This window comes from Parambassis ranga, chromosome 3 (assembly GCF_900634625.1).
Source record: "Parambassis ranga chromosome 3, fParRan2.1, whole genome shotgun sequence".
Classification (NCBI taxonomy): domain Eukaryota; kingdom Metazoa; phylum Chordata; class Actinopteri; family Ambassidae; genus Parambassis; species Parambassis ranga.
This window is the reverse complement of record NC_041024.1, coordinates 13,049,872-13,074,047: the sequence shown is the minus strand read 5'-3', so window position 1 is coordinate 13,074,047 and position 24,176 is coordinate 13,049,872. Positions and strand designations below refer to the sequence as shown.

The window sequence follows — 24,176 nt, the reverse complement described above, 5'->3', positions numbered from 1 at the left end:
ATTTGTTTGAAAAAAATCATCCTCATTTTGAAAGTGATGCTTGCAACATGCAGCAGCCACAACTTTAAAAATCTGTGACTGCTGCAACAAAAGACTGGAAGTTTGTTAAAAACACCTGGTGCAACATCTAATGAGGTTAATTGGCAACAGGTGAGTAACTGATGGCTGTGTGTGTGTGTGTGTGTGTGTGTGTCACATTCATCTTCTGTCCGTTTGGTTTAACTTCATCTTAGAACATTCTCCGCACAGTAACAACATCATCTGCTGAGCATCATACCTGCCGTGTGCCACACTCCTACCATCCCACTGCATCACTGTATTTATCTGCGGTGGTGCGTTCACTGCCTGCGCTCCAGCAGTTCTCTTTCACTAACCGCATTCAGGACAGCGCACTATCCACTAGATGACGCCCTCGGTTTTTAAAGACATGCAGACGCAAATTGGATTTATGCAAAGAGTAGACAATAAAACTTACATCAACTTTATGTAGAGAAGATATTACAAAATAATTTATAAAACTACTAAATCAAAGTTACTCTCCGCCCATTTAGAGTTTTGAAAATGTTCTTGAAATATTTTTGCAGTGCATTAAATGATTTATAAACAGCTATATAGTACCTCTCTATTTAAAGTTAAAGAACTGGTTGTCACCATCACTAACTGAATTATTGTATCTTATTAAAAGACCTGTTGAACTGAACCGAGCCGGGCCGGTCCGAGCTGACCTCGGGTCCACAGGGGGGTGTTCGTGGTGTGAAATCTGTTCCTGGACCAGCAGGCTGCCTTTGAGTGGGTGGGCGGGTTTGTGCGCTTGTTTCAGGAGGCGGAGCGGGCCGGAGGGTCGGGACGTCCTTCCGAAACGACTGTCCCTCACTTTCAGACAACAACACAGGACTAAGTAAGTTAGCAAAGTGCTGGGAGCGAGAGTTTATCTGTTTAAATCCGTTTCACAGAAACATTTCTAACCTGCGAAGTGAACAGGAGACAGAGAAACGACTGTGGTGAGTAGCACGAACTGTTCAGTCTGCGCGTAGAAACAGCAGTAAACTCAACAACAAAGCGTCATAAATGAACATTTTATCACCACAACAGACATGCTAAATAACTACAAACACGACTTAACTGTGGGAGCTGTGAAAGTGGGAAACGTGTCAAGTTTAATTCCAGGGTTTGTGAGTAAATCTGAGGCTGCTGTGTGATTCATGCCACCTGTTGCACCATGAACACAAACTGCGTCAAATCACTCCGCTGTGCGTCCAAGAGCCGCTGGAGCACCTCACACCGCGGCTCTGTGTGTAACACACTGTTTCACCTTCGTGTTGTCATTTTTGAACGCGCTTACTGCCGCTCACGTTACATTTACCTGTCGCTCCAGATTAGTGAACTCATTCATGTTACGTAACTTAATGATATTTTCCCACAGTGTAAATCTGTCTAAAGTTTTCACTTTTAAGAGCTGCTTTTACGCGCCTGTGCTGCTGCTTTTCTCCTGATAATAAGTTCATATGATAACAATCTACACACACACACACACACACACACACACACACACACACACACACACACACACACACACACACACACACACACACACGACTGGGCTGTGGTCTGCAGCTCAGGGGTCAGTGAAGGCAGCACTGGATAGTCAGTGAAGGGTTCCTCCTTGCTGCAGGATAAAAAAGTTGCACACTTGTTGGAGCCCCTTGTGTGTCGGATGCATGTGACACTGAGGATGAAAGGCTCTATTGTGTCCCCTGTAGGTTTAATCTGTCCTCGACATCAGTGGCAGCACTCTTCCTTCAAATCAGGACAGTTATAGACTTCTCCTTCGTCCTTCTTCCCTGCTCAAAAGGAAGAGTGTGAAACAAAATAAAAGCAATAAGTTAATTCATCCTTATACCTTATAACCTGAGAAATCAATATATTTGGTCACACTGGTGCATAAGTAACAAAACATCCTTAAAAATGGTGTTGTCATTTTTTATTTGTAGGTCTGTCCTGACCTATTTCACGCGGATGTGACATTTCCTGCCTTTGCCTTTGTTCTTGGTCTTATCAGTGTCCTCCTTCCAGGCTCATCCTGGTCCATCATCATCAGGCAGAATTAGCTGCTATCAGCAAGGCAGGCAGGAACCTGCTGAAAGCCCATTGTCCAGTGAAACACATGGCGGCTGCTGATGTGCTTTGTCTCCACCGAGCAGCTCACTTTTAATATTTGTACACAGGTTTGATATTTATTGCCGGCTGCATATCTGTCAACAGACCTGCAACTTTTACGAAAAGGACAGAAAGGCTGTTGTGTTTGTGTTGGGCCTGTTTGTGGGCGCTGCAAATTACATGTGTCACTGTTCAGCTGCTATCTGTGCACATAAACACACAGCTACACTGAAAACCCTGTGAGGTTGTGATGACAGCCCTGAGATGATTCCCAGGTTTAACTCGTAATCTCCTGTTGATACCTCTCTCTTAACCTGTTCAGCCTGTGTTCTTTGTCATGCAGTGTAAACAGTCATTTTGTCATATTACACCTGTTAGTCACACACACCTGTACGGCCCTTCTGCACAGAAAGTGGTCGTTTTGACAGTGTTAAAGAATGTGGCAGGTGTTGAGTCAGAGGTGTTACAGGCAGCTTTTTGTCTCCGTCAGTCAGCCAGCTGGACAAAAGAGAGTTCTGTTGATGTGTAACGAGAAAAGAAAGTGGATGTTTTAATGTTTCATTAGTGGCTGTTGATGTTATTGAAGGATGTCTCCTCTCTGACTAATCCAGCTTGTCTGAATCTGTGCTTGCAGAGGTGGGCCACCTGATCCAGGAGAGGGATTTATTTTCCTTCTGCATTCCTGATGGAGTCATACAGAGTGACCGGCATTCCTAACAGCGGACCACAGCGGGGCTATACTCAGCCATCCCACCCATCCAGGCCCAACAGTAATGGAGCCGGGACATATGGTCTCAGCATCCGTGTCCAGGGCATAGATGGACACCCCTATGTGGTTCTAAACAACCAAGACAGGGGCTCCCAGGCCTACATAGACCCCAACAGCAATGGGTACATTGACACAGAAGGCTCTTTTATTGAGAACTACCAGGAGTATGACTTCAAAGAAGTCAGAGAGGCTGGATCCCAGAGCCCCTTCATGGAGTACAGGTCTCAGAAGATGATGCATTCATCTGGACCACAAAATGGTGTCACAGAACCAACAGGAAAAAAAGCACCCACCCTACTGAACTTTCAGAAGCACCCTGAGCTACTGCAGCCATACGATCCAGAGACCAACTCCCTGAACCTGCAAGATTTCCACAGCCTGCCTTCAAAACCCCTGCCTGAGTCTGGGACCTCCTCCTCCAAATCTACCGTACCAGCACTGTCACGTGGCAGGTCATCCAGTCTGGACCAGAAGAAAGATCATACCCAGCAGGAGAAAAGGCCACCTCCATCCCAGAGCCAGAGTGAGACAAGCCTTTCTAAGGTGAAGTCACAGCCTCAGTTTTCAGCCCAGTTCACTCAGCCTCAGAACAGGCTGCTCTCACAAGTGGCTCAGCCACAGGCCAAACCTCGTCTTACCAACCTGAATCCACCTCAGTCCAAGCCAGCCTCTAAAGCTCAGCCTGTGCCTCCAGTCCAGCCTCAGCCCGCCACTGTTTCCAGTCCCACAAATGAGCCAAGTAAGACATCCTGCAGATCCCCCAGCTCCATGAGCAGTGCTAGCTCCAGCCTGGAGCGCACCCGTCGCGAGCCCGATGTCCTTCCACTACGCAGGACTGACTCCAGTGGACCAGTCCTTCAGTCTACTTCACGCTCTCGTCACTCGTCTTCATCTTCCACCTCTAAGGGTCTGCTAGATGAACAGATGGAGGCCCTGTACGCAGACACCATAAACCGCCACGAGAACCGCAGATACATCCCTTTCCTCCCTGGATCTGGCAGAGACATTGACACCGGCTCTATTCCTGGAGTTGATGAGCTCATTGAGAAGTTTGATGGCAGCAGTCAGCGCAGGGGCAGGGCAGGCCGCAGAAACAGGATCAATCCAGAGGACAGAAAGCGCTCACGCAGCGTGGATAGTGCCCTCAGTCTGCGGAATGGCTCCAGCTACATGGATGAGTCCAGCCGCCATCGAGGCACATCAATGGAGCATGTCCTGCGGCCTTCACAGCTACGTCTGCAGAAGGCTGCCGGCAGTCAGGACTCATGGCTCACAGCAGTTGATGGAAAGGCTGACACCAAGCCTTCACCTCATGCCACCAGTGCACCCGGTTCCCCTCAGAGCACCATCTCTAAGGGTGTCGGGGCCATTCAGGGCTACAAAAAGCCACAGACTGCCTCCTCTTCACTACCATTTAGGCATAAAGAGAGTGAGGAAAGTGTCTCCTCAGCTAGAAGTGTTTCAACATCATCTCTGTCTACATCGCTCTCAAAGTCTACATCCTCTGCAGACAAAAAGGCCAGTACAGAGGCTGATGTTCAGGTAAACAGATGGGACATGTAGTATGAGATAATCAGGCATTTGTCCTCAAAATTAATTAATTAAATTGAAACATAAAATTTATTTCTCTATGTTCTCCCTTTCATTTCCTGTCATGTCCAGGCGACACCTGATCTCCTAAAAGGTCAGCAGGAGCTTTCACAACAAACACATGAAGAAACAGCAAAGCAAATTTTGTTCAATTACCTGAAGGATGGGTGAGTTATCTGCATTTGTCAATGTGTGTCTGCTTAAGCTTCACTTGCTCATAAAAAAATGGGACCGAATGTTGTGAAAATATGTTGAATCACAGCCCACATTCAACATGTTGCACCACTAGGCAATGCATCATGGGGGTAGAAACTGTTCTCCTGAAGCATATAAATGTTCTGAGCTGGACTGTTTGTGATAAAAGTAAAGGAATGTGCACGTCTTACCCTCCCATCCAGGCTGTGGGCGATCTGGTTGTCTGGAATTTGTTTTCTTTGCAGAATCCCTCTTTCTTACTCCACTTTCTCTGTGGTGTGGTGTGAAATGAAGGGGAAAATGTTCTGTTTGTTTCTGTAATCAGACACTTAGCCAGTCTAGGAGAGAGGGAGGCATGCTGGGTTAAAAGGTTATGCTCAGGTTAGGTTTTAAAGCAGCTGGGCTGGTTTAGTGATTCAGAGGACCTTTAAGTTGAACATCTGCATACTTTATTCATGATTGTACTAACAGAAACGGTTTAGAGGTCTCTACAGTTCTTGCATGGGTTACAGGGTTGGCGGATTGTAGAAAGAGAACAGGAAACCGGCTGGGTGTGTCAGGCCACAGGTCAGGAGTCACAGGACAAAGGAAAGGAAGCACAGATGGAAGTGCAGGGGCTGAAACTGAGCTACATTCCCAAAGCCCAGAAGACAAACATTCACCAACAGGGGTTATAGAGGTTTAATGAAAATCAGCTGTATGAGGAGGAGAAGGGAGGGTTCGGTTTTTTTGTGTCAGCCTCATGATTTACTGAAATAATATATTGCTGCTGTCATAGTGGTGCAACTCCAGTTTGGTTGATTCTGATGTTTCTACTCAAACTAAAGAGATTAAAATCCGCCCATCTTCGGGCTTCCACACACTCCTCCACAAAAAAGCTGCTTTTTTACTCAAGTTCATATTTTCACTGACCAGAACAATGAGTCTGTTTGTTATCTAAAGATACAAACTTAAAATTCAGTCAGAATCTGAAAATCTGTCAGCGTGGGTGCTTGGTAAAGAACTTATTTTCATTCAGAAACAAAACTCTCACTAACATTGTCATAAAGATTCACTGTGATCAAACTTTGTCCCTAATTCAAACCCAATGAGCAAAGTGATCCTTTAATTTGTTGCTTTGCAGCCACCCCAGTATAAACACAGAGCATAGAGAACGATCATACCACCCATGTGTTTGGTGTCTCACAGTTTAACAGATGTGTGTAATGAAGCTGTTTGAGCTGTGAGGTGACACATCAAAGCAGTTTGATCCTCCTTGACCCCTCCTAATCTGGGAAGGAGTGACTCTGTTCCTAGAACAGTCTGGAATTAACTTCTGATCCCGCAAAACTCAGAGAGAAGTTTTGTAAACCTTTAATAACCAGAGTGCATTAACACAACCTGTCTGTTTGTGTGTCTGCAGAAACAACGATAACGATGAAGTGACGAAGAGAAAGGTCAACCTCGTCTTTGAGAAGATTCAGACTCTGAAGTCTCGAGCCACCGCCAGCACACAAGGCGACAACAAAGTGAGATGTTATATCATTGTTTACGAACATTTTAATATTTAAGTCCCACATTAGTGCTTTAGACTCCTTCCAGTAAAACGGTGAGAATTAGACCAAAGATGATAGTGTGAAGTGTGTTTTTTGCATCAGACCCTGGACGTTGCTGCTCAGACCAAAGCTCTGCAGGAGCAAAATGCTGAACTGGAGAAAGAAATGGGGGATCTGAAGAGGCAGCTGGAGGAACAAACCACGGTAACACACAGCTGGCCTCTGCCTGCTGAACTTGTTGTTGTCTCAGAGAACTGTTTAATCAAGTATTTGGCTGGAAAGGAGCTTAAAGAGATTACAGTTCAAGTTGTTGAATTTAAAGGGATATTTTAAAATGAGTGTTTGGATATGAAGTTGGATAAGCTTAACATGAAGGCAGATATTCATGCACGGAATAATGAAACAATCCACAACTCCATTCTTGTATTATGTAACTTTAAGACATTGTTGTTTGCTTTGGATTGAAGGTCAACACTTTAGGCTGCTTTTCCATGTTATTCTTTGCAATATTTAAAAAGCTACAGCTACTAACAAAATGCCATTTTTTCTGTGTTCTGTGTAACACCAGAGGACTCAGGCTGACAGAAAGAGCACAGCAAGTTTAAAGGAGCTGCAGCAGGAGCTCCAGAACAGCATGGAGGAGTGTAAGCGTCTGAAGGAGAGACTGGCCAAAACTGAGGCTGACCTCCAGGCCACAGTGGAAGAGTAAGTGCACTTTAAGGGAATCTCCCTGTTTCAGGTGAATGAGGAAGCTGTATATATAAAGTAGGAGCCTGTTGATGAAGCTCTTCAGCCTGTTGATTGTTGCTTAGATGGTTGTCATGTCACTTCTTCTGCCTTATGATGCAGTCTTTTGTTCCTCCTCGAGTTTATCTTTCACCTCCATGAATGTTTGCTTAGTGACTGATTTACTGTTTATTCAGCCGCACTAACTGTACAGCTGCATTTCTGCCACCCGTACAGCTCAGGATCAGTTATATATCCACAAATGTATATTCCATGTTAAAACAGTATTGATACCAAATGTTGTTTAGCTCCTGAGGTCATATTCCTTGATACTATTTACCATTTTTTGTACATTGTTGGAGGGGGGGGGTACGACATGCAGCGAAGGACATTGCTTACGTGTACTGAAGCTATTAAGCTACATTTTAAGCCACCGCAAAAGTAAATGTTCTGCTTGAGTCTACAATTTGTTTGAAGTGTTTCACATCACTTATCACCCTCCCCCTCAGTGTTATCATGTAGAAGACATTATTAGGTTTCCATCATTGAGGTTCTGACCTCTGTGCCCTGTAGACTTCTCATTCATGCCCAGCACAGCTGTGGCTTTTTGTATGTGTGAATTAAGGTGCAGGTGGCTGGGTGTGACAGTATGTGCATGTATGAAGAGGACCTGTACTGTGTTCTGACACATGGTTGTGGATTATCAGGCTTTTCCAGGTGAAGATAGAGCGGGAGCAGTACCAGACTGAGATCAGAGACTTGCAGGACCAGCTGTCAGAGATGCACGATGAGCTTGATTCGGCCAAGAAGTCAGATGCAGATGAAGAGAGAGACGCCATTATGGTGGTACGCACCATGTGAACCTGAATGCAGTCAATGTAGTGATTAGCTGGTCACTGAATGTCAAAAAAGGCCACACTTGATTTGCCTAATCAAAGAGAAAAAACACATGTAAAATAAACATGCCCAGTCTTCTTCTACAAACTCTGAACTGATATAAAATCTCCATTGACCCCAGGGCATGATGCAGCTGAAGGTGGAGATGCAGGAAGTTCTCTTGGCCAAGGAGGAGCAGGAGGAGGTGCTGAGGAGACGCGAAAGGGAGTTAACGGCTCTGAAAGGAGCCCTGAAGGAGGAGGTGGCTGCTCATGATCAGGAGGTGGACAAGATGAAGGAACAGTATGAGAAGGAAATAAGCAAGCTGCAGACATCTCTGGAGGAGGCCAAGCAGGTACTGACAGGACTCCCCTTTGATTCCCTCTCCCCTTTTTGACTCTCTGTGTTCCTTCCCCCTCATTTCCTTTGCTGTCATCCTCCCCAGTCCAGGAACACACCCTGTGGCAGATAAGCACAGCATCAGGGGAATTGTAACTGTGTGTGTGTTTGGGATTGTTTTGCCATGTTTGTCGCCAGGTTGGTGGCCTACTCTGAAGTGATATGTTAACACATTAATTACACCTTTTGTTTTGTTTGCTAATGAATGAGCAGTTATTAGTGGTTAACTGGTTTCACAGCAAGTCAGATATACTGTATGCAGAGACTGGATTTTGAGGAAGAGCCAGGTTAGGGGGAAAAGATTGCTGTGTTTATTCAGCTGTCCCCACTGCGCATTTTGACTCGGTTTATGTCAGTGAGTAATATTTTCCCACAACTGTCGCTGTTAACCCTCTAAACCATTTAATTGCTGTACACATTGTTTTTTTTTATTGTGGTCTTTGCTTGCCTACATGCAGATGATAAATGGCCTTAAAATGTGATGGCACTGCCCAAACAAAACACACTGATCAGCAGAGGAAAGTTTGTTCCATGAGAAGTTGCTGTACGTTCACATAGTTGTGTCAACAGAGCTGATAAAATGAAAAGGAAACACTTAGTTACATGTAGCTTGTCATCATTTTTTCATGGGAAATCTTCTGGTCAGTCATGTTTTCTTATCTCTGCTTGTTGCTCTCTGGAGAAACCTTTTACAGGAAGAACAACATTTGATGATAAAAATTACAGAGCTTATCTAATAGGAGGGTAAGGTCACTGTTGTGGCTTAAGTACATTTTTTTGCTGCAAATCAAATTTGTGAAATCCATCATCCAACATTTAGAAAATAGTGTCAGTGACAGCATTTAAATGTGAATTGTGACACACATACAGAGTCCCTTGTCCTGCTGGGATGGTGATCAGGAGGTCAGGATGAGCTCTCTACAGCTGTGGTTGATAGAGTGTTAGGATTCTATCACAGAAAGGATGTCATGCTGCCTTTGGGTGGGGGCAGAGGGTCTGTTCCTGGTGCAGCAGGTCACATGTCTTGTCTACAAGTGGTGGAAAAAGTGAGTTTGATTTAGAAACAACATTTAGAAATGATTGAAGTATTTTCTTTCAAGCAGAGAGGGGAGGTTAGATGTTATTGTCGTTTAAAAATATGGAGGATGGTGAAGATGGGAAGCGCAGCAGGAGACAGGACCCTGAAAGACACATTGTTGTCAGTAGGTCGCTGTGTGACTCATGTGTGTCCTGTTTGTCTTAAAGAGTGGAAGCTGTCCTTGTTCTTGGCTTCCTGCAGGCCTGGCGGGAGTCCACAGCAGCACTCTGCAGCATGAGTCTATGCGGACATTTCCTTTTAGTGAACAGAGGTTTAACTGCTCCCCAGAGAGAGTGTATCATCAGGGGTTTACCCTCAGTGCTTTGTAAACACTTGGCAAGGTGAAGTCATTGTTTGTTAACTCTATTAATATATAAAATGTTGTCATTAGTTTGTGCAACCCTTTCTCTGCATCCTTGAATCCACGTTTTGTCTTCAGGTTTGTGGCACATTAAGACATGTTTTCATTTTGTGCAGAGTCGGAGTGAACCAAAGTGCTGCCTCCTTCTTTGTGTGTCGCTGACGTTTGCAGTGACCAGAGCTGGCTGTGCGGACAAGAATGCTGGAAACTGGAGCACTAAATTGCTCTGTATACTAGTTAATTGTGGTGGCAAGCCATCACTAATCTAATGAGGTGCCGTTCCTGAGTCGCGTCGTTTTCCCTCTTCTTTCTGCGCCCTGAGAGAGTGGGGGTAATTGTGGACCTCAGTCAGCAATGAATGATGAGTTTGTTTCACACAATAAAAGCAGCGGGGGTTGGGACTTGCTGAATAAGTGGGTCAGTATGCTGTAGCAGAGGGGACCCCCGTGAAAAGAGCGGGGGGCCTGTTTTCTGTCTTAACTTGAAGGCTGCATTGTGTTTTTTGATGAGCTGAAATCTGTGGAATTTGATCTAGGATGAAAAATGTTGGTCATGATGTTTCGAGATCTTTAGACTGTGCTTATTTTAAGATGTCCTGTAACAAAAGACAGGAGGTGGGGTTGATCTTGCGTGGCAGCTTGTGCTAGAATGTGAAAAATGTGGAAAGATGAGGTGCAGCGAGTAGAGATGAAGGTTTGTTTCCAGGAATGTCAGGGTCAGGGTGGAGAATGTGCACCCTGTGGACCTCCTTCTTTACTCCGCTCCAGCTCTGTTACACTGTACCCGCTCCGACCTGTGGGAGAGGCTCAGATCTTTTCATTTATTCCTCTTCAGGGTGCTGCAGTTGCATCTCCATCACTGCAGCACTCCAGTTTCTCAGTGTTCAGCCTCAGACTGTAAAGACAGAGCCTTGTGCTTATCGCATCACTTCCAGGTCTTGTTATGTTGCACCTACAGCCCTGAGCCGCAGTGTGTAACACAGCTGCATTGTTATCACACTCTCATCTGTAACCTCAATCCCCAACTCTGTATTTTTTCATTTCCTAGCTCCACAGTTTCCACACGAGACTCGGCAGTGATCTGCTGCTCACCTAAATGCAGTTCATTTTCTGTCCGGTGCCGTTCTCGCCTCTATCTCGGCCTCTGCCTCTCCACTAATCTCTACCAGTGTGTGAACTGAAGTCTCACTGTCTGATCATCAAGCTTACGTAGCCTGGAGAAGAGTTCCCCCTCAGGCTTGTTTTGAAAGCAAAGACTCCAGCATGAGTCTGTGTGTTTGATGATAGCACTATATTTTCCAGCATGGCTCTGGGAGCGTCTGGAAAGAGATGCAGGAGTGCGAATGAGGAAAGAATTCACCATCTTGACAGAGATGGAAAGAAATTAGCAGTTCATCCATGTTGAAAAAGTACTTCTCCTTTGTCTTCAAAATGGCTGTTCTGATAACTTTATAGATCAGTAACTTTAAACACGATTAGTTCAGTCAGAGAGTGTTTGGTTCAGAAAATGTTGCTGCATGACCATATGAGGGTCAGGATTGTGTAAAAACTCAAGTTCAGCCCAGGATTTGTGTTATTTATTGTTTCTTTATTCTTCGCCTGAGAGCCCAAATGTGGTGGGAGCCAAAAACAAAGTGCAGGAGTCAAGTTAAACATCTCCTGTTGAGATGGTGTTTGAGAATAGTGTTTCATTGTTTTTTATTTCATTTTTCACATTTTTACAGGGCTATAATGTTCTACCCTCTGTTTCTTCTGGCCATGAAGAGTGAAGTGATTGTAAACTGGTGTGTGGGCTGAGATCCCTGTGTTTGAGCTGTTAGTCTTCAGATTTGAACTCTTGTGTGGGATGTGTGTGTGTGTGTGTTTGGGTGTTGCTTCTCTGTTGCAAGTTTATTTAAACCTTCTTTGGTGTAGAAATGTGGAGTTTTCTCCTCTTTGTCTCCCGGCTTTGGTCAGGATGATGGTGCCGCCTGATGTTAACTGGCACTGTGAGGCCTGTAAAGTCACACTGAATCACTCTCAGCTGAGTCACTTTGACAAATGCTTTGTAATTAATGTAATTATTTTTAAGAAGTGGTTCCTTTTCTTGGAAAGATTACATAATAATGTCTGCCTCCACAGTGCGGTTTTACACCAAGCTTTTCTTCATATTTTACTGAAATACGTGGCTTACAGACACTGTCAGGTGACTGACATCATATATTTGACACAATCAAGTGATGGTGTTCACTGCCCTGATAACATTTAGGCTATAGCATAGCAAACTAATTGCACCTCCCTGCTATGATGAAATTGGCTAAAAGTTGAAGGTGAGAAGGGTGAGCAAGTCAGTGGCATTGCTCCCATTTTGTAACCATATTTAACACTGTGGTTCCTCCAACTGGCATGCCCCAGTCATTGCTCTCACTCTCATACAGGGTGAATATTAAATGTTAGTGAAAATATGAACTATTACCTGACCATGGATGGCTGGCCGGGTGTTCAAAGTTAATGTCGGCAAATTTCATTTGTGGCATCAACTTAAAATCTAGTCAGAATTTACAACAAAAAGGTGATTTTTTAAAAATCAGAAGCATCAGTGTCTTCTGCTGCTCTGTCATTCCATTGCATGCCTGTAAATGTGCAGTTTGGCTTTGCACAGAGACTCTTTTTAAAAGCTGGTCTCTGGACAGAAACTGATTAGACTACTTCTTATTCCACCACAGAGATGTTAGTGCTTCTCAGCTGTCATGTTCTAATATCTGCTTCAATCCTTCCTTTCAGTCCACGACAGGCCTCCTGTTGCAGTTAACCTCAGGTCTTTTTTGTGTGTGTGTTGGTAACATACTCTGTGATGGTGGCTTCTGCCAAAGATGTTTTTAAAGTTCTTTTCCTCTTAACCTCAGGTAATCTAATGTTGAACAGAAAACGGTGTGTCATCTGACATGGACGAATAAACAGCAGCATTTAAGCTGTCAAAACTTTAAATCTGCAGTTAGTGAAAACAGGATCAGTGATTTTACAGTCTCCTCCTGCCAGCCAACACAAACTACATGTCAAACACTCACCATGCTGGTGACTACAGCCTGTCATAAATACTTCAGTGTGGCTGTCAAAGTCTTTGTTTGTAACAACATGTTCTACTGAAGACACAGATTGAAAAATCTGTGGGATTACCACATCTGCTGATTTATCTTCTGTGTTGTGTGCCGTAGAGACTACAGCTTCCTGTGCTGAATATTTTGGTGATTGCACATCAGTAGTTGTCAGTATTACATTTTCAGAAGGGCTCTCACTAGGAAAACCTTTAGTACATGTAAGCAAATCCTCAGCAGGTTTTTTGACGCTGCATCGTGCAATTGTGTTCACCATTCTCTCGGTCTTTGTAGACATGTTGTTGTGGACATGCCAGATGTTGAATATGGAAAACAATGCCTCCAAGATGAAAACAAAGAAAACAAAACTCCTGCAGAGCCACACCAGGAAGGGGGAGGGGAGGGAAAGGATGGCATGTTAGCAGCTGCAGGTGTGGAAAAACATCTTAGAGCAGGGAAACCGCTCACTCTGTTTGTAGTAATTTTAATATTTAAAAGTGGCACATTTAATCATGTGTTCGGCTTTTAAAAATACAGGAGTTAATCAGTGGTTTCCAACCTTTTTGTGTTCTGCTGCTATCAAACAGTAGTGTTCAACAGATTAGAGAAGCACAAATCAGATTTGTTTTTTCTCTCCCTAATAAATCACCTGATAACAGTTCCGTATTATTGTATAGCTGTGTACATAAAGTAGTTGACCCTCCGACTCCAGCAGCTACAACAGTAATACAGTAATATGCTGCTCAATCACTGATGCTTCACTATTAAGGATACAATGATGTCATACATGATAATCTGTTAAATTGACCTGATGTTGACCTGACGTTGCATAAAGGTTTGTGATGCTTGATGCAGATTCTGTGGTTATAAATGTGAGAGCCAAGATCTTCACCACAGCACCCGACCCCGGGCGTGCTCTGCCCTTTAACATTCATGCTGCTTTGCAAAGACTTTAGCACAAACGTAGTTAATGTGCAACTTTAGACAAACAGATTGAGTACACGAGGAGCCAAGTCAAAGTTTGGGTTTAGAAGGGGGGAATGGACCAGCAGGATGATATCATGGCTGCAGGTTCTTCTATGATGTTGTACTAATAGACAGAAGATTTTAAGAGGTGTAAAGAATTCAGCAGACAGATTAAACCAATCATTGTCTGGTAAAGGTGTGTTTTGTTTATACTGATCCTTTAGTGGGTGTCCGGTAAACATTAATAACCAAAAAAAGACTGTAAAACAATAATTAACTTTTTGTAGTACTGAATAAAAACGTCAGTGAGGACAGTTCCACAAGCGCTATAAACACAGGTGTTTTTAAATCACTGGAAATAAAAAGGAGAGGAAACTGAGGGTAATGTCACTGCTGCAGGGCCCCCCCCCCTTTCTGGCTGGATGCTTGTGTTTTTAACACGTGACCCAGCGTGGGAAGTGGGACAGGGACGGAGCAGTCCTTGTTGTGTGTGGCATGTTGTGGCACAGACACAACCATGACACACAGACACACACCCGATCGGTTCTTTATATTGCTAGTAAAAGGGGTGTTTAAACCCCACATCCAGCACCATCCTCAGCCTCAGCTTTAACACAATAGATGTAAAACTGACACTTTATGTAGTTTAGGTTGTTTCAGGTTGAAACAACCGGCAGCTAGAAGCATTTTTCCATTTGATTTGGGATCTGGAGGCAACACGAGGAAGCTTCTGTAACCACAAGATGTCTGTTTATTTGGTTGTTAATAGTTTTGTTATTAGTGCAGAAAACTGAGAGAGCACAAAGCTTCTAGTTTAATATGAATATAACTGACCTGCCTTAAAATGAAATAATGGTTTGACAGTCATCTTACACAGCAGTTTGTGATTTTTTTTTTTAATCAATTGTAAATTATTTAGTTAAACACTCATTTGGTTTGTCTTCTGTGTGGCATCTTAATCCTAGCAGGTGAAATAGGGGTATAATATTAATCAGGTACTTCTGAGTCTGTTGAGGGCTCCACGCTCCTTTGACAAAACTAACTGATCCAGTGAATCAGCGATGAGGGCGTCTCTGTGATGGTGACAGGGCAAACTGGTCTGACTGGCTGGCCCGCAGGCACCACAGCAGGGAGGCACTGTCACCTTTTTTTCCACACATGACCAGATGACGACAAGATGAGCACAAGGGCCTTTTGCATTAGTCAGAAAAGGTGGAAGACTTCCCGCAGAAACTGAACATGTTTGTGTAAATAAGCCATCATACAAAGACTGTCAAAGAAATTAGCATTTAGTATATAAAACATGTATGATTCACAACAATTTACTACTTATTATAATGTGATTTAACAGAAGACTGCTGAACTTTACAAACCAAATATTTCACCAGTTTTGGCTGAGGTCAGATTTTGTGTCCACATGTGTGGATGTGTGCACACCAACCTGTGAGATAAACATGAAATTGTCGAACCAGTTTTCTAACATTCCACCTCCATGCAAACATAATCTAATGGTGGGAAGACATATCAACTCACCTGAAACCAGTTGTCTGTTGTTGCTTGTGAGTTGTGTGGTTTCTGTCAGCCTGGTTTGTGTCTTTACCCTCTGTATCTTCTTCTCTTCCTCCTCTCCTGCCTAGGCCCTGAAAATGTTAAAGCAGCAGGAGCAGAATGCTGCGTGAGTTCCTCCTCTGAATGTTTCAGCATATGTAGTGGTCCTCAGTCAACAGATGCTAATGGAGGTTCAGATTTACTTGCCCTCAATTGTGGTTTATCATGAAGTGTGAGAGAATTACAGCGAGGCATTGTTATCGTGTGTCACCACAGCAACAAAGCTTCAGTGAGAAGCTGAGCTTTACAAATAGCCTTTGTTATGCGAGGTGTTTGAGATGGTCTCAAATGTTCCGTCGTGCCTCATTGTTCCACTTTCTGTTGCTCCTTGCTGAACCCAAGCCTTGTGTCTCTAATCTGCAGACCAGCGCAGCAGTGGTCCAGGAGAAGGCTGAGGTGGAGGCAGCCAAGGGTGCCGCGGAGGGCCAAGCAGGACGGCTCACTCAGGAAGCTGAGCGGCTGCGCAGACGGGCGCAGGAGCTGGAAAATGAAGTGGCCAAGCTCAACCGAATCATCGATGAGGCCAAGCTGCAAGAGAGCAGGCTGGGGGACAAAGTGGGCCGACTGGAGGTGAGGGACGAAGAGGGAGTCAGTCACAGAACTGCTGCTGGTACCATGTTTACTGCTGCTTTTTTCTTTAGCTATATGTATTTTTCTACTTAACAGAAAGACAAAAAGCAGCTGGAAGAGTCTTTGGCTGAAATCAAGGAACAAGAAGAGGAGATGTCACGTGCCAACCGAGCGTTGACCATCCGTCTGGAGGACGTGCAGGTGAGAAAGATTTGTAATACACCAATAGGGAGCATGTAGAGAATCGCACAGCTTGACACCATTGATTTCTTCCACAGAGAAACTTGACCAAACTGAGCAATGAACACAAGGAGCTGGGGGAGAGGTTACAAGAGGAGAGGACTCAGAAGGAGCAGTTCAAGAACATGAAGAACGACATAGAGGATGAGAGGAGGCTGCTGGACCGTACAGTGGAGAAACTTCAGAAGGAGGTGAGTATATGTACAGACACATCCCATACTGCAGCTGATTTATGAGCCACAATGTGTTCTTTTTCCAATCCTCTGTCTGTGCCTGCAGATGAATGATATTGTTGATGCGTCTCAGTCGTCCACTCTGGAGCTGCAGGAGCAGATTGATATTTATAAGGAGAAGAACCGTCGGGAGCTGACGGAGCTGCAGAAGAGTCTGAAGGAGCGAGGGCAGGAGCTGGAGAAGTATCTGCTGGCAACCAAAACCCTGCAGGAAGAGGTAAAGTGGGCTCTTCAAATACAATGGGCTTTCAGAGAAGAGGCACAGATTTGAATACTGACTCTGCCATCACAGTGAGAGTAGTCATCATTAGTCAGGCCAGGCTGAGCCCTCCCATGCAGAACAGCGGATGATGAGGGATTGTCCTGACTCAGCCAGTTTGAGCCTTCTCATCAATATTAGCCTCTGCTTTCAGAGAGCGATGTCATCACTTAGGTATTTCTGCTCCTTGCTGCTCTTTCAAACCCAAAACCGAAACTGAACTGAACAAAGTGAAGGAATGTCGCTGAGGATCAGAAGGGAAACATGGTGCTCTTCCTTTGTGATCCACTGATGTGTGGCTCTGACACCTTACTAATGAAACATAATGTGTGACCACTCAGTCACGCAGTTTATTTTGTCAGCACATTGGAATGCAGAGAATGTTTTTGTTGAGATTAATGCAAATAATTTATGTCAGAATGAGTGTGGATTGTGTTGTTTTATCAATGCATCAAATATTTATTTAAGGAGGAAGGGCAGCTGAGGGTGTCTTTATGGTGTCCACACAGAAACAGTTTTATAGAGAGGGCGGAGAAGCTGTGTGAGATACAAGTCTCTCAGACTTAAGCAGGAGGAACACAGATGTTTCTGAAAACTCCTGTGTCAGCAATTCAGAGGCCATAAATTGTGACATTTCATGTATGATGGTTGGATGCTTTAGTGTAAGAATTAAAAAACAAAACAAATATTTAATACTCAAAGGTAGCCTGCTTTAGCTCATTGTGTTCTTGTACTGTTGGTGTCGTGTGTTCCTCTTACACACAGAGGGATACTGTTACTTATTTATTCTGTCTGCACAGGAAGGTAAAAGTTATTAAGTATAATGTGCCCATTAACAAAGAGAAGAAGACATAAAAACATGTTTTATGAGGTTGGAAATACCTTAAACATGTTTGTTAGACCTTAAGGATACACACAGTATCTAATCCTGTAAACAAAGCTCTGCTTATAATGAGAGCTCTGCTGGGTACTTTTTTAACAAATGTTCCGGCAGGAAATGATTTTCAGCCTAAGAGGCTTCACTGCAAAAGAAAAAAAGCTCAGTCCCTCTGTGAGAACCTATCCTCAGGACCTTGCAGTCATTATTTGCAGAGTTTGTTCCACATGCACTACAAGCTGAACTGATTTACAGTTCTGGATGTCCCTGACATGAGCTTTCATCTGTGTGTGTCATGGACTAGTAAGTTAAGTTTATATGTCAGGACAGGGTCATTGTCCAGGTTCTTCCTTTTTTTCTGTCTGCATCTACACCTATGCATCCTTGTGCAGCTGGTACGCAGGAAGAGGAGGATGTCAGACTTGTGATATCATTGTTGTGAAAGCTGTGCTGGCTGATTCACATCCTGATCCTCCTCCTCCTCCTCTCCAGAGAAACTGATAGCTCTGGACTGGACTAGTGAGCCCACTTTTCCAGCTGCTGTCAGCCTCCACCCATGTTCATTGACAAGTGTAGCCTCATATATACCCCCCCCCCCCAGGTGGATGTTTTGTAGAATTTTAAACCTTTCTAAAGCAAGCTTTTTTGGTTTTAGTTGTCACGGCGGGAGGAGGACCTGCGGCAGTGTCAGAGGGAACGAGACGAGGCTGTGCTCAGGGAGGAGACGGTGGAGAAAAAGCTTCAGGATCTGGTAGCTGAGGCTGAGATAAACGCCCACACTAAAGATGACAGGGCCCGACACGTCAAACTCATGGAGGTACTCGATTTCCATTAATGTTAAATGTCTTAAAAACACTCTATGATGTGAAATCATTGACAACACTGAACTGTCTGTGACTAAGCTAATAAACATTTAACAATAATAGAAATGTTTGTGGCCTTATAAGGAGATAAGTTTTACAGCTCCCATCACACACAGTCCAGAGGTGAACGACTTTTTTGTGTGGACGGTCTCAGGGGCTTAATTCCCCAGTGGAGGACCAGGAGTTCATAGTGACAGTGTTAGTCTTCCTCATTATAGCATGATGAATGCATTGGCTGCTAAATTAAAAGAGGAAGAAAACAAACTCCAAAGACCCAAACTATCGGCTTCGTGGGCCCTGAATTCCACAGGCAGATTTTGCAGGAGACATTCTGCCATTTGTGAGGTGGATCCTGAGAGATTTATCCAGCAGTCTGTAAAATCCACCAGCAGGGTGATGGTTTGTTTATGAGGATGCAAAGGCTGACTAGCAGTCTTCAAATACCTGAAATAACCCTAACCCTAACATTACTGACCTCTTTATAATCAAAGAGTTGGGTTCCCTTGGCTCAGGCCACTAAAGCCGTCGCCCCTCATACACACAACAGAGATGACTCCATACACTGACTGTACAGATGTAACTGCTTCATCTTGCAGGACAGGCTGGCTCAGCTGGAGCTGGACCTCGATGAGGAGCGTCAGAGTGGAGACCAGCTGATGGACAGGATAGACCGAGGAAGAGAGCAGGTACACACACACACAGACTCAACACATTCTCATTATTAGTGCTCACCTGTGTCAGTGACCTGCTGTCCATGTTCACACAGACATGTCTGTGTTCCATCTCAGTCTGTAAATGATATCCAGATCTCCTGTTGCTTTGTCTTCACCTCTAACATCACAACCGCAGCCACTAATCTCTAAATGAAAGGAGCATGTGACATGTTACAACGTCAGGTCTCAGATGAGTCCTGAATGAGTTGATGTTCACTCAGTAGTCTGTGGCTTTGCATACTGTATCAAATCCACCCTCCCAAAATCCCTGTTTATTCCAGCTCTGGGTAGAGTGGATGGGTTATTGCTTTGTAAGATGATCTTGCATAATCATTCAGTTTGGCAGCCTGCCAGCGTGGTCTGAGAGCGTCTATCCAATTTTCATGCATCGGGCCACAAAAGACCCCTCTTAATGCACTGCCTGAGCCAAAATATCTGAGCTGCCAAATGTCTCAAGTTTTCAGGGTGTGGAGTTCACTTGGAAATTACACTCAGTAACTTCAGCTCGAGAACAAATCTGATTCCAGCAGTCAGTTTTTATATCTTCGCAAGCAAAGCGCTCCAGTTTTCCTTCCTCCGTGATAAAGCTGCTGACCAAGGCACTGTGAAGAAAGATTTTGATAAAGTACATGTGCTTTTAGGAGAGTTGTTTGTTTGTCAGAGGTCTCACTAATCAGAGGGAAAATGTTGGTCTGCATTTTTCTTAAATAACAAAATAGAGCCTTAATAGAGCCCCTTTAATACTGGATCATTTGAAGACGGGCCTGTGAGATTCGGCTTTACCCCTCTCAGCGACATTCAAACTTTTTGAGCGAAATGTTAGTGTGTGTAGCTCAGTGTGGCCGAGAAGAGTATTTAAATCTCCTTAAATGGTTTCCCTTTTAAGAAATTCCTGGCAGAGAGAAAAGAGTGGCATTGTGACAAAGTGGCATTGGTTCAGCATGAGGCTGAGGTCGGTTGTCTAGGCAACACTCGCGCTTTGTGCAGTGAGAGTGAAGTAACACACACGCACACATGCATGCGGGTATGTGTCTGTGTGAGTGTGTGTGTGCTCTAATGTCTGTGGGGAGGAGAGGGCGGATGTATGGCTATGGGGTGGAGGGGTAGTGGGGCTGCAGCGGAGGCAGCAGGAAGAACACCTGCGTCTCTCCTGGCACCAGGTGCTCCTCTCCTGTCTAAATGAGAGTAATCTCCCCTCTCCTCTCCTGCCGTCTCTCACAAAGCAGATTAGTTTCGCTGTATGTTCCAGTCTGCTGATTCAGCTCCCTCAAGCACTGTGCTGGGTGCACCAGTTATAGGAGCCATCGTTCATCAGAGCAGCCCACTGTCACCCGCTAATTGGCATAAAATATCACCAATTCTAAAAGCTCCTCTCACAAAGAAAGAACCATCACCGCTGTATCGATTAGTTTTCTTTCTCCCTTCTTTTGAACTAGGCTATCACTGTACAGTCACGCTCATGCAGTCAGGCCTCTCTGGGATGATCTTGTGTGCAAGGAGTGTGATGTGTGATGACACCAGCATCAAAGGAATACAGTTATTCACTTTCTTCTTCATCAGGCTTTATTTAAACAGGGACAGACATGACTTAAAAACAATAACAAAAGTTACCTGATGCATAATACAACAAACTCTTCTAAGGGTACCCCATCACACCTTGTTTTGGTGAACCTTTTGGACCTGTTTGAATTGTATCAGAACTATTGCACAATCAAAAAGACAATAGTTTTAAGACGGTTACATTTGGTCGTAAAGTACCATTTGGTTGTGTAAAAACTAGTCTCTTGGCTTACACGCCGCTAACATGACCGTCATTGTGGCATGTTTCCCCTGAGATGGATGGATGGATGGACTAATGGGGATCATTTGCAGTAAAGTCATGTTGGATACAAAAGAAATGCTTTGTGAATAAATACTCATAGTAAATGCTGACATTTAGCTTAAACACTGGGTGCAGACAGAAACAGCTAGCTGGGTAACAAAATCTGCCTCCACCATCTCTGAACCTGTCACTGACTAGCACTGCTCGTCCTTTCAAAGATGTGTCAGAGGTGGTACAGTAGGTGGATTCTGTTACATTTGACAGGGCTGGGTTAGCTGTTTTTATTCGCTTTCCTTTTGTTGGTAAGACAAGTTAACATGCTGTGTATATTTTCTGCTACATATTCTTTATGGGAAGTGTCACTGATATTTTTTGTACTACACCTGCGGTTCACTGAGAGCTGGCAGCTACTACAAAAGGTGGAATGCAGTCGAGCAAGTAAACCCAGCTCACCAATTAACCGGTGCTCTTTCAGCATTAACTCCTGTATTGTTTAGCAGTTTGACTCACTTTGCGCTGCGGGGGCTATCGCTGTGAGAGTCAGACAGTGTCTGATGATAATTGTGGTCAGACTGTGTGGGACTGAAGCGATGACAGTGTCTGGCCTCGGCTTGACAGGTGGAGCAGATGAGGAATGAACTCCTGCAGGAGAGGGCTAGCAGACAGGACCTGGAGTGTGACAAGATGGCTCTGGAGAGACAGGTACACACTCTCCTCCTGTCTGCAGGATCACAACTACACACAGTGTTACACAATGCAAAGCACAGACTCATTTCATTCATCATCACATTTCATTTGATCGTGTCTTGTTCTAACATCATAGTTTAATTCTCACAAAGTAAAGGTATGTCTGTGAAGCACCTCACACTCTCCCTGCCCTCTCTAGAATAAAGACCTGAAGGCCAGAGTGTCTCATTTAGAGGGTTCCCAAAAGTCCAACAAAGAGGGCCTGGTAGCCCAGCTGGAGGAGCGCATCCTGGAGCTGGAGGAGAGGCTGGAGGGGGAGGAAAGGTGAGGCCCCAACAGGGCATAGAGATGAGGGTGCTGTGGTTAAGGTGATGGAAGGGGAAGGATTCAGAGGTGGCTGAAAGTAGAGTCTCATTAGGCTGGTTCCTATATTTAAACACTGATGGATGAAGCATGTATGGGAGCTGACTTCACAAAGCTGACTACAATCAAAGCTCTTTGTTTCTGATGTGGTGCATCTAATGTGTGATGATGTGTCTCAGGGAGCGGGCCAACCTGCAGCTGATGAACCGTAGGCTGGAGAGGAAGGTAAAAGAGACGATGATGCAAGTCGAAGAGGAGCATCACTCACTGCAAGATCAAAAGGACCAAGTATGTAACACAATGTAACCCACACTCCGTTTACCTCAGACCATGAGTTAAATGTTTAGTTTGACATCTGTTTGCTGGTGTTTGAGCCAAACTGTTGCATTTTGTTGAACCTTTTTTTAACCCCAGTTTGTTTTTTTAAGCTGAACCTGCGTCTGAAGGCTCTGAAGAGGCAGATGGACGAGGCTGAAGAGGAGATCGACCGCCTGGAGCACAGCAAAAAGAAGCTGCAGAGAGACCTGGATGAGCAACAGGAGGCCAACGAGCAGCTCCAGAGCCAGCTCAAAGCTCTGCGAAGCGAGATGAGGTGAACAATTTGTCATTGTTACTGGGGAAGCTTCGACTCATTAGAATGTGGGTAGGCAAGTGCTCACACACGCGTTCTCACCGTCCTGGTTTTCTCATACAGACGTAAGAGCAACTCTGCCCCGCTGCTCAACAACCTGGACGATGAAGACGATGATGACATTAGCACTGATGGGGAGACGTACTTCAGCTCATCCACGGGTTACAAACGCTCCTCCAGTCAGGACAACATCTTGTCCACCTTCACTTTATGAACACGTAAAGCTGCTTTACATGCGTCACTGTGGGACCAAACTGCTGGAGGTCCGTGCCTCATGCTGTCGCTCCCTGAACTCTGTGAATATTGATATTTGTTCTGACTGCATCTCATCATTCGATTTTCTTTTTGTTTGTTTATGACTTCACGTTCTCCGTCAGTTCTGGGTTTTGATGTCCACTCAGTATTACTCGAGCAGCTCTTTGATTAATGGAAGAAATCAGTGAAGATTTAATGATTTAGCCTCAGAAATGAAGTGTATATACTTTTAATTGACCCACATTAAGTCTTACCTTCAAGCATTTTTAGTTCCACTCCACTTAACTAATGGGTTACACATGCTTCGATGATTAATCTAGCATTAGTCGACTTGAAAATGCACTCTTTAATGCACTGTAAACCTGCATCACCAGTACTGCCTCTATGAACAATATGAAGTTATTATCACTTTTTATACCTCTCAAATATTTTAATTTACAAACAGTATCTGAATATAATTTTTATATCTTCCAATTAAATAAGATATATTTACCTTTTTTAATGATTAAAAATCAAATATATGAAGTGAGTTGCTCCAGAATTTTTTTTTTATTTATTCATGGCTGAATATACAAAAATCTGCTGCGTGCATTTTTTTAGGGACAGTAAAAGAGGGACTTTGTACACATCCACTTTTACACAGTTATATATCGAATATCATTTGATGACCAATAACAATAATTTACTTATAATCGTCTGAATGTTCTTGCTGTTGTTCACACAGGATTTTTGTAGTGTCGCTTCAGTTTTTTTTGTTTTTTGTTTTTTCTTTTAGCAGCTGCAGTTTGAACAAAACTGCAAATATGATAACATGATCTCATTTATAGCAGCTTCCTCTGGTTGTTCTAGTTCAGGCCTTTCATCTCATGTGTGTGTATCCGCCTGTACAGAACTTCTCAGATTTTTCCTTTTTGTAACTGAATGAGGGATTTTCTTCAGAAACTGACAATCAATGTTTTGCTACACTGTGGGGATTTGCACTGTGTTTGTGTGTTATGTCTGTGGAGGGCCTGTGGACTGACTCCTGCCACTACACCTGTTTGTACTATACAAAACTGGATGTTCATAAATCCTGCTGAGACTCAAATAAACTTAATTTCAATTATGCTCACGTGCTTATCAGCTTGTTGAATATTCACTGGGAAATTGACTTCTGGTCCTTCCAGTTTTTCTGTTTGTGTGCTGGTGCCAGATCGGGTTCGTAAATTGTGATAAGTTTTCATTTTATAAAATAAACCAACAGCTGCTAATAAGATTTATGCTGATTAAAAAAACTCTACATTAGCGAGATAAGTTTAAAAAATGATTGACCTGACTTGACATTTATTGT

General features: G+C 44.0%; 1 protein-coding gene across 2 annotated transcripts; it reads left to right on the top strand.

Annotated features, from left to right (window-relative positions):
• The first annotated feature begins 828 nt into the window (after positions 1–828).
• cgnl1 (cingulin-like 1) lies at positions 829–23,953 on the top strand. 2 transcript variants are annotated; one of them, XM_028401457.1, is made up of 19 exons: positions 829–1,001; positions 2,792–4,468; positions 4,589–4,683; positions 6,114–6,219; positions 6,349–6,450; positions 6,815–6,951; positions 7,680–7,818; positions 7,991–8,203; positions 15,697–15,903; positions 16,000–16,104; positions 16,182–16,334; positions 16,423–16,593; positions 18,168–18,329; positions 18,972–19,061; positions 21,529–21,612; positions 21,797–21,921; positions 22,140–22,248; positions 22,389–22,552; positions 22,655–23,953. In XM_028401457.1, the coding sequence occupies exons 2-19, from the start codon at positions 2,843–2,845 to the stop codon at positions 22,803–22,805; spliced, it is 3,939 nt and encodes a 1,312-aa protein (XP_028257258.1). In that variant the 5' UTR covers positions 829–1,001; positions 2,792–2,842; the 3' UTR covers positions 22,806–23,953. The 2 variants fall into 2 exon arrangements, with proteins under 2 accessions (XP_028257258.1, XP_028257260.1); XM_028401459.1 differs by lacking the exon at positions 21,529–21,612.
• The last annotated feature ends 223 nt before the right edge of the window (positions 23,954–24,176 follow it).